A 17,079-nucleotide genomic window follows, 5' to 3' on the forward strand; every position below is an offset into this window, starting at 1 on the left:
GCTGTTACAGGCTGACAGCCCAATCCTATCCACACTTTCCTGGAAGTAAACCCCACTGACTCTAATGAGACTTACTTCTGAGTAGACATGCATAGGATTGGGCTGTCACACAGTGATTTTCAATCTTTTTAATCTCATGGCACACTGACAACATCCTGAAACTGTCAAGACACACTGTCAGTCTTTTGACAGTGGTCAAGGCACACTGTACTGCGGGCAGGGGCCTCACACCCCCCAATGGCTTTACTAATAAATAACCCTTCCCCAAACTCTGGCGGCACACCTGCAGACCATTCACGGCATACCTGTGCGCCAATGGCTGGGCTAACAGGACTTCCCCTGTGAAAACTGCTGATTTGAGCCTCGATTTTCTGCAGCTGAGATCCAGAACTAACTTTCAACGCCAGATCCAACACTTGGAGCGCGCCATGTGATAATGCTGAAAGTGGGTCTCTGCACATGTGCAGAGTGGAAACAAAGCCCTTGAAATAGGCATGGCTGTTCCTCTTTCCAGCCTCTCTGTCTCAGAGTCAGCCCCCCTGGCCCTTCAGAGCACAGGCGGTGCAGTGGTGCCAGCAAGGGGTGGGGAGAGCGAGCGCCCCCGGCAACAGCCCTGCAGGCACCACGAGAGCGCTCCTGGAAGAAAACAAGAGCACGCTTACTTGCGAGGGGCAGGCTCCGCCTGCGTTGGCGTCTCGGCCAATCGAGAGCGAGGGGGAGCCGCGGAAGAGCCAGTGGGACGCCGAGACGGCGCAGCCCGTGTGAACAAGCGGCCGGTCCCCAGAACCGTCCCGCCTCCGCTGCCTCGGGCTGCCGCTTCGCTCCGATTCCTGCCGCAGCTGCTCCGGACTCCCTTCTGGGGCACATGGCATGTCTGATGGCAGCCTTCTCAGTGGGCGCTGCGTTGGTGAGTGAGTGAGTGAGTGCGTGCGTGCGCGGGCTCTCTCCTGTCCAGTGTGAACGGGCAGTGCCGGGGGATCCGGATCCCGGGTCCGGACACTCCTCTGCGAGACCTGCGCTTGGGATCAGTGCACGTTGTCGGTGCTTGTTGTGCAGGATCTGTTTGGAAGGAGGAGGCGAGGAGGGTTCAGATCTGGGGGGGGGGGTGATGGTAAGTGATGGAATCTGGGACCCTGGGGTGTGTGTGTGTGAAAGAGAGAGACACACATCCCAGGTTGGTTCCCAGATTCCATTACACACACTCTCTCTCTCTCTCACAGACACACACACACAGACACAGCCCAGGTTAGTTCCCAGATTCTTTCTCTCTCACACACACACACTCACTCAGAGAGAGATGGAACCTGGGAACCTGGCGTGTGTATGCGAGATGGAATCTGGGAACCAACCTGGGCTGGCTGTGTGTGTGTCTTGCAGTGGCAATGCCATCTCCCTCCAGAAGCTAACAATAACTGTGTGTGTGTGTCCATCGGGCACTGTCTTATTTCTTTAAACCAACCAAGCAACCAAAGCACCCGGCTCTGGTTCCTGCAGCTCCTGGGAACTGGTGGCTTTTTTGCTCTACTGCCTGTGTGGAAACTCAGCAAAACGGGGCCACGGAGAAATCCTTATCCAGCTCAAAGCTCACCCAGCTGTTGGCTGGCAACTCCTGAGCAGAGTGCTTAAAAGCGAGGGAGATAATACCTAGGAGGTCAAAGAGACAGCCGGGGGGCGGGGGGGCGGGCTGGAAAGAGGAGGATCCAAAAGAGAGCCAGAGCCTGAAGCGCTGCCTGGCTGGCTTTTGCACCTGGGCTCTGCCGTGATGGATCAGCCTTCCTTCTGACGGGGGTGTGTGTGTTTGAATGAGAAGGAAGAGGAGACGGGCATCTCACTTTCTTTGGCATTCAGAAATCTTGATCTGGCGCATCAGCCCTGAAATTGCTTTGGTAAGGAAATCTCGGCTGGCTGGCTGGTTGCTGGCTCTCGCTCCCTGTCTTGTCTCGTTGTGAAAGGTTGTGAATGCTGGATCCGTGATGGATTCAAGGGTTTTATGGGGTAGTCACTTAGATGGGGATGCATCCTTTTCCCGCAGCCCTACACTGCCACATTTTCTCCTTTTGGGGGGGCTTCTGAAATCCCCTCGCCTCAAAAAAGTTGTTGTAGGATGAAGTTGATGTTGTCATCTTGCAGGTATAGGCTGGTTAGAGTTTCTTTTGTATGGGGTATTTTGTGTGTGTGTGTCATTGACATCATCCTGGGTATGAAGTCAGCTGCACAGAACAGGGTTTGACCGAAAGTTACCTTTGCCTTGAGCTCATGAAAAAAGATGGGGCGGGTGGATTTAGATGGCTTTCTGAGCATGCTCAGTCTGTCACAACTGCATCCTATGATTTGAAAACAGATTTACTGAGGCACGGATAACCTCTCCAGGCTCATTATATAATGGAATTGCTGGAAACCTGTGAGAATGGAACAAAAGGGGGGGGGGGTTTGGAAAAAGTAAGTTTCTTGTGATGGAAGGGCCCCAGGTACTGCACGCAGGACCTTGCCCTGATCAGTGCTGTTGCTTCAATAGGGAAGGCTTACCTTGCTGTGTAATCTAAAGTCATTTTAAATCTTCAAAAATGAAATTGAGATGAAAATCGGTGTGCTCTTTAAAGTGGAAAGCGGAACATAAACTGGTGTTGTATTTTGTTTTTAGAGCATGTCTACGGCAGTGTATCATTTTAGGCATTTAAAACATATTGTAAATAATCAGCATTATACTGTAAAATATGATGGGGTCTCTTTCGTTCAGAGAGGTATGTGTCACCAAGAGTGAGCAATCTGACATCTTTATGCCCCTCTCCCAGTATCCTCAAATATTATGCCTCTTGACTTGTCAATGACCTTTCGAATTCTAGAATAAGATAAACTCTTCTTCGAAAAAATATAAACAGTTTCTCATCTCACAACTGAACAAAGTTCCATATTGGGGAAAGGGGGTGGCTTACCCACAGACATTCTCTAGACCAGTGGTTCTCACACTTATAGCACTGGGACCCACTTTTTAGAATGAGAATCTGTCAGGACCCACTGGAAGTGATGTCATGACTGCAAATGACATCATCAAGCAGGAAAACTTTCAACAATCCTAGGCTGCAATCCTACCCACACTTAGCCAGGAGTAAGTCCCATTTACTGTCAAAGCATATACAGAGTAACCTGTTCAAAGTACAGGTCTGTAACAGTTCCCCAAAATTGCCCATTTCAGCTGGCATTTTAAATGAAATTATTTCCCAGGTCTATTAAACATCATGAGCAACATGCATATCTCCCCCCCCCCACAACACTTGATTAAAAAAAAAAATCTAAACAAATGGGCAAAAATAGACATCAAAATTGTCTGCACTTGAGCTAAGACAGTGTTAACGTTTTTAGAAGTAATTATGAGTAACTCAGTAGCTTGACAGTGTCTCTATACACAATAATTTAAAAGCAGATCTTTTGAAGCTGCATAATGTTGGGTATTTAAAAAACGATGGCATTCAAACTCCAATTTTTGAACAATCCCACAAGATAGTCCCATTTCAAACACATGGCAAATGCACAGGAGCAGTACCTGGTGAATTTTGTGTTTAATTGATTAAATTTGATCCTTCAATTCTTTTAGGAAAAATCATGCAAGAACACATAAAGTTTGCTTTACCTCCTCTTTTGGTGAACATTAACATTAATTTAACTTTTAAAAACATTTTCCTCGCTTGGAACTTTAATTCACATGATTCTGTTCCGTGCATGGTCAATGTTCAGGTGCTACCTAAGGCAGTTCAATTCTGCCACTCATCCATGCTTCTGTTGCGCATATGTGTGCCCCCACCACCACCACTGTAGCTGTCTTGCCCTTTCCTTCACCAGCATGGCAAGGAGAAGTAAGATGATCTGGAGCCTGCCCCCCCCCCCCATTTCCTTACTTTGTGCTCTGGTGCAGGTCCAAGTTGACCTATGGTGGCAGCTGCAACAAATGTTCCCTCACCCCAAGGAGGCCTTATCCTCTGGGGGATACAGTGGGCACCAGGGCTTTGCCACATGGGGAGTTACAGTAGAGTGGGCTGTTAGTTTGTCCACACAAATGCAGAACATGGACACTGGTGTCTGCTTATGTGGAAGAAAAGATATGTTATGCACACCAGCTCTTTGTGTGCTTTGAATGTTCTTTGGTGTGGCTTTTTTGGGTGGGTGGGAAAGTGTTTCTACAATAATGACCTGGAACAGAGGCTCAGCAAGCACCTATTGGAGATGCTGTAAGAGGATTTCCTGTCTAAGGTAGAGGGTTGGCCTAGATGACCTATTAGTCCCCTTCCAACTCCATGATACTATGATATTTGCTGAATGCATTTTTCAGGACAGTTTTGTGGAAATTGTTTTTTTGGTTTTCTCTCTTGTATTCCAGAATGCCAGCAATTCTGCATCTGCTATGCCTGAGCCAAAGTCCGTATGTGTTTCAGTAGATGAGGTGGTCTCCACTGGTACAGACGCACAAGACACACAAACGATTCATTTGCTGAATGGCCATTTAAAAAAGCTGGACAATTCTTTGACTGAAGCCCATCGCTTCTCCTACCTTCCCCGGAGACCAGCTGTGAACATTGAGTTTAAAGAACTGTCCTACTCTGTCCAAGAAGGACCATGGTGGAGGAAGAAGGGTAAGAAAACAGATTTTTATGGTGATATTGAGAACAGCAGGCCTGGTATTCTGACATAGCTCAGAGCTGAACACTAGTGGTTGGTACGTAGTAGTTGGTAGTGAAGGCAACAATGAGAGAAAACCAAAACATGTTCTGAGGTAATAAACACTGAGCTTTTTGTGTTGTAAAATTTCAGTGTTTGCTTTGCTGAGGCATTGTAATGGCTTTCTGCTTTAGTGATTCTCACTTTGTTGGCACCATATACACTTTTAGAGCTGAGAAGCACCTTGCTGACTGTCAAATATAAGCAAGTGTTTTTAAAAGGGCTAATGGACAAGTTGTGTTCCTCTTCTTGACTGGCAGGGTGGTAAACCATATGACTCACTCTATCATGGTCCTTGAGGCCTTGTTATTACATCTAATTCCTAGAGCAACCTTGAGAGAATAGCCTAGGACGTAGTATTCTTCTGAATGGCCAGACTTAGCAAAAGTGGGAAAATCTGACAGTATTAGTTTATTTCAGTTCTTCTTGAAAGGGTAGAAATGATAAGATAAAGGAAGTTACCCAGCCAGTGATCACTCAGCAATTTGGGAATGGACCTTGGATACTTGAAGGATTGATTCAACTTCCACTTAAGTGCTTGCAGTGGGAAAAGAGATGGTGCTCATTATAGAGCATCAGCAGCTGGCAAAACAGGCTACCGTTTTCCTAAGGTTACATTCTGCAGCATTGTGAAATCCTAGCTCATCTTTTCTCTGTCTCCTCACTGTTTATTTTAGATTGTAATCTCCTTGGGAGCATGGAACTGATATTGTTTTCTGGGCAACGCTGTACATAGATAGCATGGTATACACACCTAAATGATAAGGCATCACAAATAATAATTTAGGCATTAGTATGATTAGCATGGTGCTTATAGACTTCAGAGTAAGACTGGACCATCCATGAAGCCAACTGAAGCGGTCTCCTCAGGTAGCACTCCCTGTACCAGAAAAGGAAGCTGGCCAGAGAGGAGGGGGAAAAGTGAAGTAAAGGAGAGTTCTGAATAAGAACATGAGAGAGTCGGAGAGGCAGAAGGTGACGCATCATTGGAGAAGAGGAGGGCAGCATTTTGCATGCTTCCTCAGGCACAAGGAAGTCTTGGGGTGCTTCAAAGGGACTACAGAGCATACAGTATGTGTATGCCCAAACCCCTTGCTCCTGATTCAGATAGTGATGTAAATGAAATTGCTGAAGGTTTAACATTTGTGGTTCTATTTTCTTTCAGTACGCTAATTTTTTTCAGTGGTCTGATTTCATATGAATTCCATATGGTCAACATGTGCTCAATGTCTTCAAACATAAGCTTATATTTTCACAAGTACAATTTTTTGCCTGTATTGTTCTGTTACTGGTCTGTAGCAGGACATTTCACTTCAAAGGGCAGACCAAGAGGAATGCAATGTCACCAGAATTAGGGGCCAATGAACGCAGTCCCCTAAAAACACTCAAGAAGGAAATCCCTCCCCAAGCTGACTAGGAAAATGTATTGAGCCCTATGGAAAGTGAAACTGAGTCGCACATGCGCATTAACTTGCGAGTTAGCAAATGTGCCTCGGCTTTGATCCAAGGCCAGGTGAAGGAAGTGCAAGGCCACCAGGATGGTCCTGATCAACAAATGGTCCAGAAGACCCCACCGATACCATCACCAATATAGTAAAAAGGATAAAAACAGAGCCTTGAGCCTGGTAAAGTGATACTTTTGTTCTGGTCTTGTAAAACTAGGTGGGTCCTGATTAAAAAAGTGGGTCCCACTGCTAAAAAGTTTGGGAACCATTGATCTACTATTCAAATAGAACATATATTTTGAAATAGATTTCAGAAGAAAGTTGACTTGGGTACTTGTCATTTGCCACCTTGGAATGGAAAATGCTGACTGGACAGTAACGTCTGGCAGACACCATTCTGGATCACTAAAAGTATAAACTGCAGGAGAACTTCCTGTTCTGTTTCTTTTGAGTGATCTGTCCTCCATGGAAGGAAAAGAGGACGTAGAAAGGATTCCCAGCAGCAAATAATTCTGCTAAGAAAATTACCCAAGAGAATAAAATGTAACTCTTGAGGCAAGTGTCACACATTTTAATGAAGTAATTACATTTTCACATGGGATCATCAAGGTCTGTCTCCTTTGTATAAGCTGGCATGGTTGTAAGGTTCCAATTGCTTGTTGCTTTCTTTTACTGGTTCACAACACTTTAGACAGGAAAACAGAACACACAAACACCAAACTTTGAGTGTTTTTGAGTATGGACTGTCCAGGATACTTGATGTAGAACTGTTTGTCCCCACCACTCTTGGGTCAGGATCACATCGTGTCTAAATTTGCTTTTGAACTATGACGTTTTCAAAATTAACTATAAACTGTTCTGAACTGTAAAGCACCAGGGTTTCAATGAACTAAAAGAAAAACGAACATTAAAATTGACAGTATATAAAATTTGCCATAAGTGTAAAGGAGTTGCACTGGATGTTATTTCACTTTCTGTACACCCTGCACCCACACTCTGTACACCCTGCACTTTCCCATCACCCTTGCCAAGCACATGGGAACTAGGTAGCCCTCTTGCTCAATCTCTGATTGGTAGTTGCACGCCATACTTTGTCTCTTGCAAGTCAGTGGATTGGGGCCAAACTCTTGCAATTGGAAGGCATTTCAGATGGGAAGAGTAGTTCAAATGTAGACATTCAAATGCAATTTTGAGGTCTGCTACTACAGTTCTGAAAAATAGTTGCTGTTCTAAAATGTGTGTGCCGGTCTAAAATAACAAATCTTCATATTTTCATTCTTGCTAATGAACAAAACGGATTTTGTTTATTTGGGTCTTCTCATAAAAAAGTACATTTATGCAGTCTAGTCCTTGAATTATTATTTCTCAACCTTCAAATGAGTTGTAGTATGGTTTAACTGCCTGAACTCAGACAGGAAATTTCATTTGTGAAGCTTCTGCACGGAGCTTTCATTGGCCTTTATAATAAATTGCTGTGGCAAGACGAGACATGTTGCCACCTCCAGTGGCGTAGCTAATGAACGTATATTTTCACAATTTTGGCCACTAATGTCAAGCTCAGCTTGTTGCCCCCCTAAAGCTTGTTGCCCGGTGTAACTGCTACCCCCTGCACCCCCTTAGCTATGCCACTGGCCACCTCATATGCAACATAGGCATGTTTTAAGGCCTAAATGTTGATCTTCTGGATTACCATGCCTTTGAAACTTTTTTCCCCAACTCCTTTCTCTTTTGGTTCTGATATTTTTTCCTAATTCTCTGTTAGCCATGGCAGCAATATATGTGTTCCTATCTTAATGATTCTGGAAACAGAAACAAAAGCAAACTATTGCATCTCTCTAGACAGTGAGCATCACCAAGTACATTGGTACTCACACAAGCTAGCACTCTTGTCATTGTACATAGTACAATGAACCACAGTAATATAAGTAATATGATGGTATTACTGAAAATTTTATTCTTTCTCAAAAAATGTGAATGAAAGAATAAACCTCTTATTACAGAGTATTGCTTTTCAGGGTAAGTAGTTTGCTTTTGCTTGACTGAATTTGCAAGTAACGTCATCAAACACTAGCACTGTCTTATTTCCCAAGCAGTAGGTTTTTTAAATCATTAATGTACGTGTTTGGTAAGATGCTCAATTTTATCATCATGTTCATGGTGAGAATTTTAGCATTTTACTTCTTCCCCAGTTTCCTGATGTATGTGGAAGTGCAGTTAAATTGTCCTCATTATTTACCAAAGCATTACAGTAGCCACCTTACTGACAGCGCAGTTCTATGCTTCCCTAATGCCCAGTGCTACAGCAGTGCCAAAATGGCAACTGCTGTATCCAGTGGGGCCAGGGAAGCAGTACAAACATTCCCTTACTCCGTGTAGCACCCAGGTGGCCCCAATGGGTCTCCTTGGATCTGTGTCCACTATTGAGCAGGCACAGGATTAAGGAGACTCATATTGAGTTTCCTGGCCTGGAAGGGGGGGTCAGATATGGAGGCAGAGACTGCCATCTTCTCTGCTCCCCTCCTGGGCCCACCCCTCCCTTCCTTCTCCCCCCTGCCCAGTTCTGCCCCCTTCCTGCTCCCCCACACCCTGAAAAGCCCAGAAGCCATAATCACTGCCTGAAGTTCTTGGTGACAATCTTTAGGCTCTGAAACCCAGTTCCACTGGCACAGAAGTGCCTTATGGCTCTTCTGTGACAGCGCCATGGTGCCTAGGATTGGGCTCTAATACTTAGGTGCACACTGCTGTACCATGACTGGTTTGTAAATGGCCATCTAGGTGCACTGCAATTTGCTCCTCCTTCCTAAAGGACTTCTATGTCTGATGTGAGACAGAAAGTAAAAAGCTGAATTACTGAAGTGCACGGTTGCTAATTGCCAAAGAAAGCTCAATCAAATGAGCAGATTATGCCATTAGTGAATCCAGCATAAGCAAGTCTTAGTGAGACAGTGCCAATATTTCCCTTCACGTATCTGTCACTTGAAAAGCAAATCCCAAAACTGAATCGATTGCATTCACTATTAATGAAATGACTGGTACTGTGGATCTGTCCATTTGACAGGCCATTTCTGTTGTGATTTGGTTTCTAAAAGGATATTCAGCTTCAGTATAAGCCTTCAGGGTTTGAAATGAATTACAGAGATAGAAATGAATGGTGAGTCTTCTTAGACTCTGTAAGAACCTCATCCTGGTCACTGTTCTGTGTATGACTGACTGTCTAGACCAGGGCTCTCCAAACCCTGGTCCGAGGGCCGGATCCGGTGTTTGGAAAAAGCCCTCTTCCCTGTGAGCAGCAATTACCATTCTGCATCCCTGTGCCCAGATAATCTTGAAAGAAATGCAGTGCCGTGGCAGGATGGTAAGCGCTGCTTGAGACGGGGAGGGCTTTTATGGGACACAGCAGTTTTCAGTTTGGAGACTGCTGATAGACAGAATGTAGCTACCTTGAATATATCCCCACACTGTTTTTTTAAAAACAATTTTGATTGCTATTATTTGGCTCATGTGGCTCCAAACCTGTGCTGTCTTTAAGGAGTGTACCTGCGATGTACCCATGCATCCAAACACATGTGTGACTTGGGCTGCAATCCTTTGCACATATAGCTGGGAGAAAGTCCCATTGGACTTACTTCAGAGTGGACATGCGTAGGATTGTGCTGTTCACACATTACATTTTTACATGTACCTTTCAAAATATATTGGGTAGTCACCAAAAAACCCCTATATTGTGTAAATCAGCCTTCAGCAATACTCAGTGTTCTGCAAACTTCTGATTTGATCTGTTGGAATGTTTCCTGTGCCCTTCCCATTGAAGTAAGACTCTGTTCTTGTTGTCAATAGATGGCATCTGTGATAATAACGGATCCTTTGTACAGCAACTCCTTTAAACATGATTGCAAAACATTCTTTGCACATGCTTAGGTAATTCAGAAGGGCAGATATTTTACTCATTTCTTTTTTAAAATAGAGACCCCAACAAGTTAATTGAAACCTGTTCTGTATTTGACATCAAGAATCACAAATTGTGGCTGACTGTCTAACCTTGAAGACTTTCCAAAATCAAAATTTGAGACTTGTGACGTTGGAAAACTTGTGCTCCCTGCTTTCTAACTAAAATATTTTAAAACTGAAAATGGCGTTTAACAACAGGCGAAGAAAGCAGCCTTCACTGTAAGCTTCGTCCATTGTAGTCAAAGTGTCAGAACATGATTTTAAATGAACCAGGCTTCTCGGTATTGTTTCTGAGTTTCTGTTACAATCTCACTCCGGCACATCCGTTTAAAGACGCAGATATACTGTGTATTGTTTGTGTCGGTTCCTGCAAGATCCCACACCCTGAGCCATTTAAAAATGCAAATGATCAAAAATAGGATTTGCTCCAAATTATTTGCTAATCCCAGTTAGAGGAATCAGAAAAAGCTTGTCCTTATGATAGCAGGTGCACTGCAGTGGAGGTGCCGCATGAACCAGTTCTCTCATTCCTGCTCGGTTACTGTCGGTCAATGCACTGTAGTAACCTCAGACTGTGATGCTCAAGCCGGGAGGAAGCGGTTGCTGATTGGCTGCACTGTTACTGTTGCTAAGATGGGAAAGGAAATGACTGTACAAAGATACAGACCCAAACCATTGCTAGGAAAAAGGTATATACAGTACAGTATTCTGATCTGCACAGCATTTAAATCACTTTGTTTGTCCTCATTTTGGAGTCTGCATTTTCTAACAGAGCAAATGTGTTTTCTACCTTGTTTAAAAGAACCATTTCTTGTATTTCAAAAAGGGTAATAACCAACCCAGCTACTCTGGGCTAACTGCAGAAACTATAAGCTCACTTTAGTGATGCAATTTTAGAGCAATCTTTGCTTTTATTTAAGCTAAGTTTTCATTAAAAAGAATAATACTTTTCATACAATTTTTGTTGATGGGCAAGATACAGAAATATAACAGGAAAGGTATAGAGGCAAGGTATTATTATAATGAGACTTCGTGTACACTTAGTTGAGTCCTATCACTTGTCATGCTGTAGTGTGCAGCTGCACGAAGGAGGTACATGCTATGGTGTGTGTATGGGGGGGGATCATACAGCCAGTGGAAAGTAAGTCAAACATTTTTTTACTTGTGCTCCTGTAGGCTGCTTGATTGCTTGTGGGTCTTCATTGACCTACAGAGGTCATTTTCTGGCATAAGTCTGAGGAACGGGAGAGGATGTTCCAGGGCGGGGAAAGGGGGATAAGATCCTGGTGCTACTGCCAGGATCGACGCCCTCTCTCCACACACGCCACCACTGACATACCTGGGTCGGTGCTGCTCATGATCTGTGGTGGCTCCAACTGTCCTGGCGATCGCTGGGCCTTTTACAACAGCACATCACAGTTAATACTGTGGTAAGACAGGATTGAGCCATCAGTCATATAGCTCTCACAAAGGGTATTGCATCATAATTATATCAGATCAAAATGATATACATATCTCTCAGGAAGTTGTTTAACTAATAGCTCATTATTTACAAATGAGATGAATGGATGCCAATCATCCATAAAAATGTCCAAGTCATCTTGCTTATTATAGGCACAACTTTTTTGCAGTTGATTTGTTCCTTGACTCCAAGGACCAGACTTGCTGATAGTATCTCATTGTTCTGTTATGGATAATCCTGGTTTTTCTAGTGACATGCTGTTCCTAGCTTTGCTTCCAGCAAGAGGGAGACAACAAGATTCTAGTGCACAGTGCACTGCAAGTCTTATGCAAGAAAATATAGACTAGCCCTGTTCAACTGTTGCTATACAACTACTGTACGTAATGTTGTCAATGAAATCTTGTACCTGATCAGTTTTAATTGTTCTTCATTATTCTAACCAAGGGAACACAGAGAGCAGCAGCAATTATTATTTTTCTTTGTTGAAAGGGGTAGCGTTTTAGCATCTGACCTGTACAAACAGGATTTTTGCAGCTGGTGATTAATTAGAATATGATGTTGCTGAGGCAAAATTTGTAGCAGCTCTTACTTCCCCTTACTTCACCTCAAAAGAAAACCCCCCAAAGACTTGCACATTTTATAAAGCACATAAACAGCATGTTCTTGTAACGCTTGGGGGGGGGGGGAAGAGCAGAAAAATCATCACTCAAATGGAGCAATTCTATTTTACTCGTCCTTTCATGTTGTTGTCCACTGTGTCAAAAGACAGAAAGGAAGCTCTTAGGTATTATGGGGAAAAAATTGAATGTTCTAAGGAACTAACAGATTTGGAGGTGTACCATTCACACAAATTGGCTTGGGTTGAGAACGTGGGTTGACAGGATCTGTATGGAGTTCAGCAGATGGTGTAACAGCTATATGGTTGTTTTTCATACACTTAGCTCACAACTCAACCCTCATGTGGAAGCTAGCCAACCACTTTTGAAAGCTTTGTGGTGATGTGGTAAATGTCTCTCCCATCTGAGGGAATGGGCAGCAAAATGGCAGATACGCCTCAGTGTAAGTAAGTATGACATAACAAGAAATCAAAATTTCATATATAAACTGATAGGTGCTGAGCTGTCTGAGGATCAGAGGAGAGATCTTCGGGTGGTGGTAGACATCTGGGTGAAAGGGTCAACCCAGAGTGCGGTGGCTGTGAAGAAGGTCAATTCCATGCTCAGGATCATTAAAAAAGGGATTGAGAACAAAACAGCCAATATCATTATGCCATTGTACAAATGGATGGTAAGGGCACATCTGGAGTATTGTTCGGTTCTGGTCACCACCAGTGTTCCCCATGAGCTCAGCATTGAGCTCAGAAACTCAGAAGTTCAGCCATGATGCATGATAACATTGCTGAGCATCCAGAGATTGTGTTGCAACTGTGTTCATCAGAAGAAGGGATCCATGCACCAGTGCAGATTCTAGGTTGCAGTACCTCTAGGTTCAGCAGTAGTATGCCTCTGATTACAAGTTACAGGTTTGCAAGTGTTGGAGAGAAGTAGGCGTTTCTGTCCTGCTTGTGGTCTTCCTGGAGGCATTTGGTGAGCCACTGTGGGAAACGGGAAACAGGTGCTGTACTGGTTGGGACTTTTGCAGGGCTTTTCTTATGTTTTTAGGATCATGATAGAAAGAACACAAAGAATTTTGCCCTGGACTGGTGTATGGTGCAGATGAAGAACTTGTTACTGTGAGCTAAAACCTTGATCTGGGAAATACTTTAAAAATCAGAATATGGTTTATATAGCAAAATAAATCAATAAATGGCTCCCTGTCCCCAAAGGGCTCACAGTCTGAAAAGAGATGCAGAAGAGACACCAGCATTGGAAAAGATGCCATGCTGGGGTGCAGAGGGACAGTTGCTCTTCCCCTGCTAAATATAGAGGACACCACTTTGAAAGGTGCCTCTTTGCTCAGTCAGCAGGAGTTAATGTTTGCTTGACAGTATTTAAAAATAGATTTTGCTTTTCTTTCCCATGTTTGAATTCAAGATTAATGATTAGTATGACATATCATACTGTTTCAAGGCGATAACCACAGAACTTACAGTTTGAACAACCTACATTTTGTGCATCCTTTTTTTTAAAAACTGTTTCAAAGATCAGCTTGGACACCTTGCACTGTGTCAAAGCCTGCACTATATGAGTCATATTGATAATGTAATAGGCAGGAACACAGTTATTTAGGCTGGCCTTGATAGCCAACATTTCTGGCTATCAGCCCTGTTCCTTGGGAGTGACTTGGGAGAAGGATATTGTCTCTGATATTGTGTGTCAGGAACTCCAGGAGCCCTTAAAATTCCTCTAAAGTGAAGTACAATGTCGTGGATGAGCCTACTCTCTTCTCCTGAACTCCAGACTTAATAAAAATTGTTCCTGCAGTTGCACTGAGCTGTAGAATGCCATCAAGCCTTTGGGATGGCTAACTTCTGCTAAGGGCCCAATCCAGATAGCATAAGGTCCTTTACTACTGTCTAAAAGTGTGACATATGATTCTGCGCTGCTTAGCCACCCCCACAAGTGGGTGGGTCTACACGCCAGCAGTCTGTCCACATCCCCCAGCAGCAGTATGTCAGTGCAGGGGGCAAGAGGGGAATGGGGCAGGGAGGAGGAGCAGATTGAGGCGAGGAAGGGGAAGTATTAGCGGCAGCACCACCACTAATATCCTATTCCCATTCCTGGCTTCAGTCCCCCTTCCCGGGTCCACTTGGACTTGTGCCAGCTACATAGCTGGTGCAGATCTGAGTAGGCCCATTCAGGCAGTGACAGCTTACCTCTGGGTAAAGGAACAAATGTTCCCTTACCCAGAAGAAACCTCTAGGGCCTGAATATCTCCTGGACCTTTGCAACATACAACACATTCTCCGTTGGCAGAGTTGCATTGCCATGTGGGGAATCGCATAGGGTTGATTGGGCTGTAAGGGCCCAATCCTATCCAACTTTCCAGTGCACCTACAATGCAGCCCTGACACAAGGAAACAAATGTTCTGTTCCCTTGTGGAGAACTCCATAACTACCGTCCCACCACAGTATACAATGGTACGGCTACACCATTGAGTCCTTTCAGCGAGGCCTGAAGACCTTGTTGTTTAACCAAGCCTTCTGACGTTCTGGCCTTTTTAACATCTTTTATATATCTTTTAGTTGCTTTTTTACAGGCCCGATTCCTCTAAGAACTGCTGTTTTATGCTCTTTTATTCTGATTCTTCTGACTACTGTTTTTATGGGTTCTGCTAATGTGTTTTTTAATATGTTTTTATCTGTGAAATTATGTTTTAATTTGTTTTATATGTTGTTAGCCGCCCTGGGTCCCTTTTTGGGAGAAGGGCGGGATAAAAATAAAGTTTTATTATTATTATTATTATTACACCAGGGATGGAAAGTTGAATAGGATTTGGCCCTAATAAGGCTACTGATGTCCTGCCCAAGGCATTGGTATCTGCCCCAGTCCTGGACTGGCCTGAGGAACAAGTGCTTGCTCTTTGCCCCACTGCAGAGCCATGGTTGGCAGAATTGCAACTGATATTATTGAGGGAGGAGGGAGAGTTCCTCAAGGCCCCACCTGTGAGTTCTCTTTGACCTGGTCAAAACAACGCATTTACCTCCTGTACATACCTACCAGTACATACCTACCTCCTGTAGGTATGTATGGAAACATGCCTTTCCACATGTTGTGTGTATCATGTGCAGGGGGGCAGGGTTAGGCTGCAGCATTCCACCTCAGTTATTCTCTTCAGAAGTTCCATGATATTTGTCTGTCATATATTCATACAAAATATGTCCTAACACGCAGTCATGGCCCTTTCCTGAGTAGGTGAAGGTATTTTCTTCCACCCATGAAATATCCCTCTGCTCAATTTTTGAAAAACCCTGTTGTCCTGCACCACCCCCACACCATCCTACCCTCTTCAGAAGGGTCCCTCAGGGGGCACAGGGGGCTGCTGCCAGAAGAATGGAAGTGTGTGTGAGCTTATCTTCCAGATGTACCCTTCTTTCCATACATATGACTTGTCTACATCTAAGACTGCCATATCTCTTTCATATGATACTGACCATGATCCTTTTACCTAGGGCCTAGGAGAAGGGAGTAAAGGGGGTAATTGTACTCAGGCCCAGGGTCAAAAAGGGGACCCAGGAGCCAAAGGAGAGGGCCCAGAAATTTCTTGGGATCTTACATTTTCATATCTGCACAAGACTTGTTGCCTGCATGGGATGCTGGGGACACTACCATGAGTATGCAGCTGCAGCTACTGACAACCCATATAGGCTAGATCAAGGAATGCATGCATGACGCAGTGTCAAATCTGGGAGGAAACTGGCCTGCTACAGTACCTCTTTGGTTTGTGCGTCTGCTTACCATGAAGGAGTGTACAGCAGAGCTACAGCTGCTGGACAAGCAATTTTTGGTACACACAGGACACTTTCCATTCTAGTGTGAGTCTAAATATGATGATGCAAATTTTCTGCATGATTTTCTAGATTTAGAAGATTTTAGAGAGACTTAGGAATGTGTTTGGTTTTCTGTATTACTGTATCTAGCTGCCAAGGCCACATGGGTGGGTAGACCTAGACTTTTCCTCCCCGCACCTGTGTTGCCCCTCCCTGCCCCCATTCTACTCACCCATCACCACCTTCCCCCTCTCTGTTTCACCCATCTGCCTTTGCAAAGGGGCCCAAAATAAATTTTATAGCCCCTGATAAAAGAGGGGGTTTCCTCTCAGAGGCCCTGCTTTTACCTTTACAGAAATTGGTGAAAAATAAGTGAAAAAGGGGTTAGGATTAGTTATGTTTGCTTTATATACTCTGATTACATTTATTTGATTGTCTCTGTACAAGTACAGTAAAATAATGAATTAAGTTTTGAATCACATATAGAGCTAGTCATCTTTCTTGATGGTTAAAGGCTCCAAATCATCATGATGTATGGCGGTGGACAGGGGTCACTCCTGGGAGAAGGGGGCTGTGTTTGGTCTTGGAAAAGAACAGGGCTCCTTCCACAAGCAGGGTGCAGTCTGAAAGCTGACATCAATGTATAGGCCAGCCATTTTCAGCCACTGTGCCGTGGTGCTCTGGTGTGCAGTAAATGGTCCCCAGGTGTATCATGGGAATTTGGGAAAGGGTCATTTATCAATAGGACCATTGGGAAATTTGAGCTCCCAATTGACAGCACAGTGTGCCTTGTCAATTGTCAAAGAACTGAAGGAGTGCCTTGCCAGTGTGCTGTGAGACGGAAAAGTTTGAAAATCACTGGCATAGGCCAATTGTTGATAAACTTTGATAAAAGTGGTCCCATTCAAAGTTCAGTTGGTCTAAATAGTGTCTTTCTGGGAGCTTCCAGAAGCAGTTTCTGTGCTTCTGATCATTGATGAAAATTCTCAAAGTAACAACAGAGTTGCATTAAAAAAAAAAAAATCCTAAATCTGTCCTGCTTCCCCACAGAAAATTCATTTGTGTTGTTCATCCAAAAGTAGGG

The 17,079-nt window shown here is 44.0% G+C and overlaps 1 protein-coding gene across 1 annotated transcript in view; it reads left to right on the plus strand.

The window, feature by feature from the left end:
- Window positions 1–856: 856 nt before the first annotated feature.
- The window catches only part of ABCG1 (ATP binding cassette subfamily G member 1), a 50,624-nt gene continuing 34,401 nt past the window's right edge, over window positions 857–17,079 (plus strand). Inside the window, exons 1-2 of the mRNA XM_066619557.1 lie at window positions 857–907; window positions 4,373–4,625. Of these exons, the coding sequence (XP_066475654.1) occupies window positions 866–907; window positions 4,373–4,625 (295 nt within the window). The 5' untranslated portion in view covers window positions 857–865. The remainder of the gene's footprint in view (window positions 908–4,372; window positions 4,626–17,079) is intronic.

Source organism: Tiliqua scincoides, chromosome 3 (genome assembly GCF_035046505.1).
Source record: "Tiliqua scincoides isolate rTilSci1 chromosome 3, rTilSci1.hap2, whole genome shotgun sequence".
Taxonomy (NCBI): Eukaryota; Metazoa; Chordata; class Lepidosauria; order Squamata; family Scincidae; genus Tiliqua; species Tiliqua scincoides.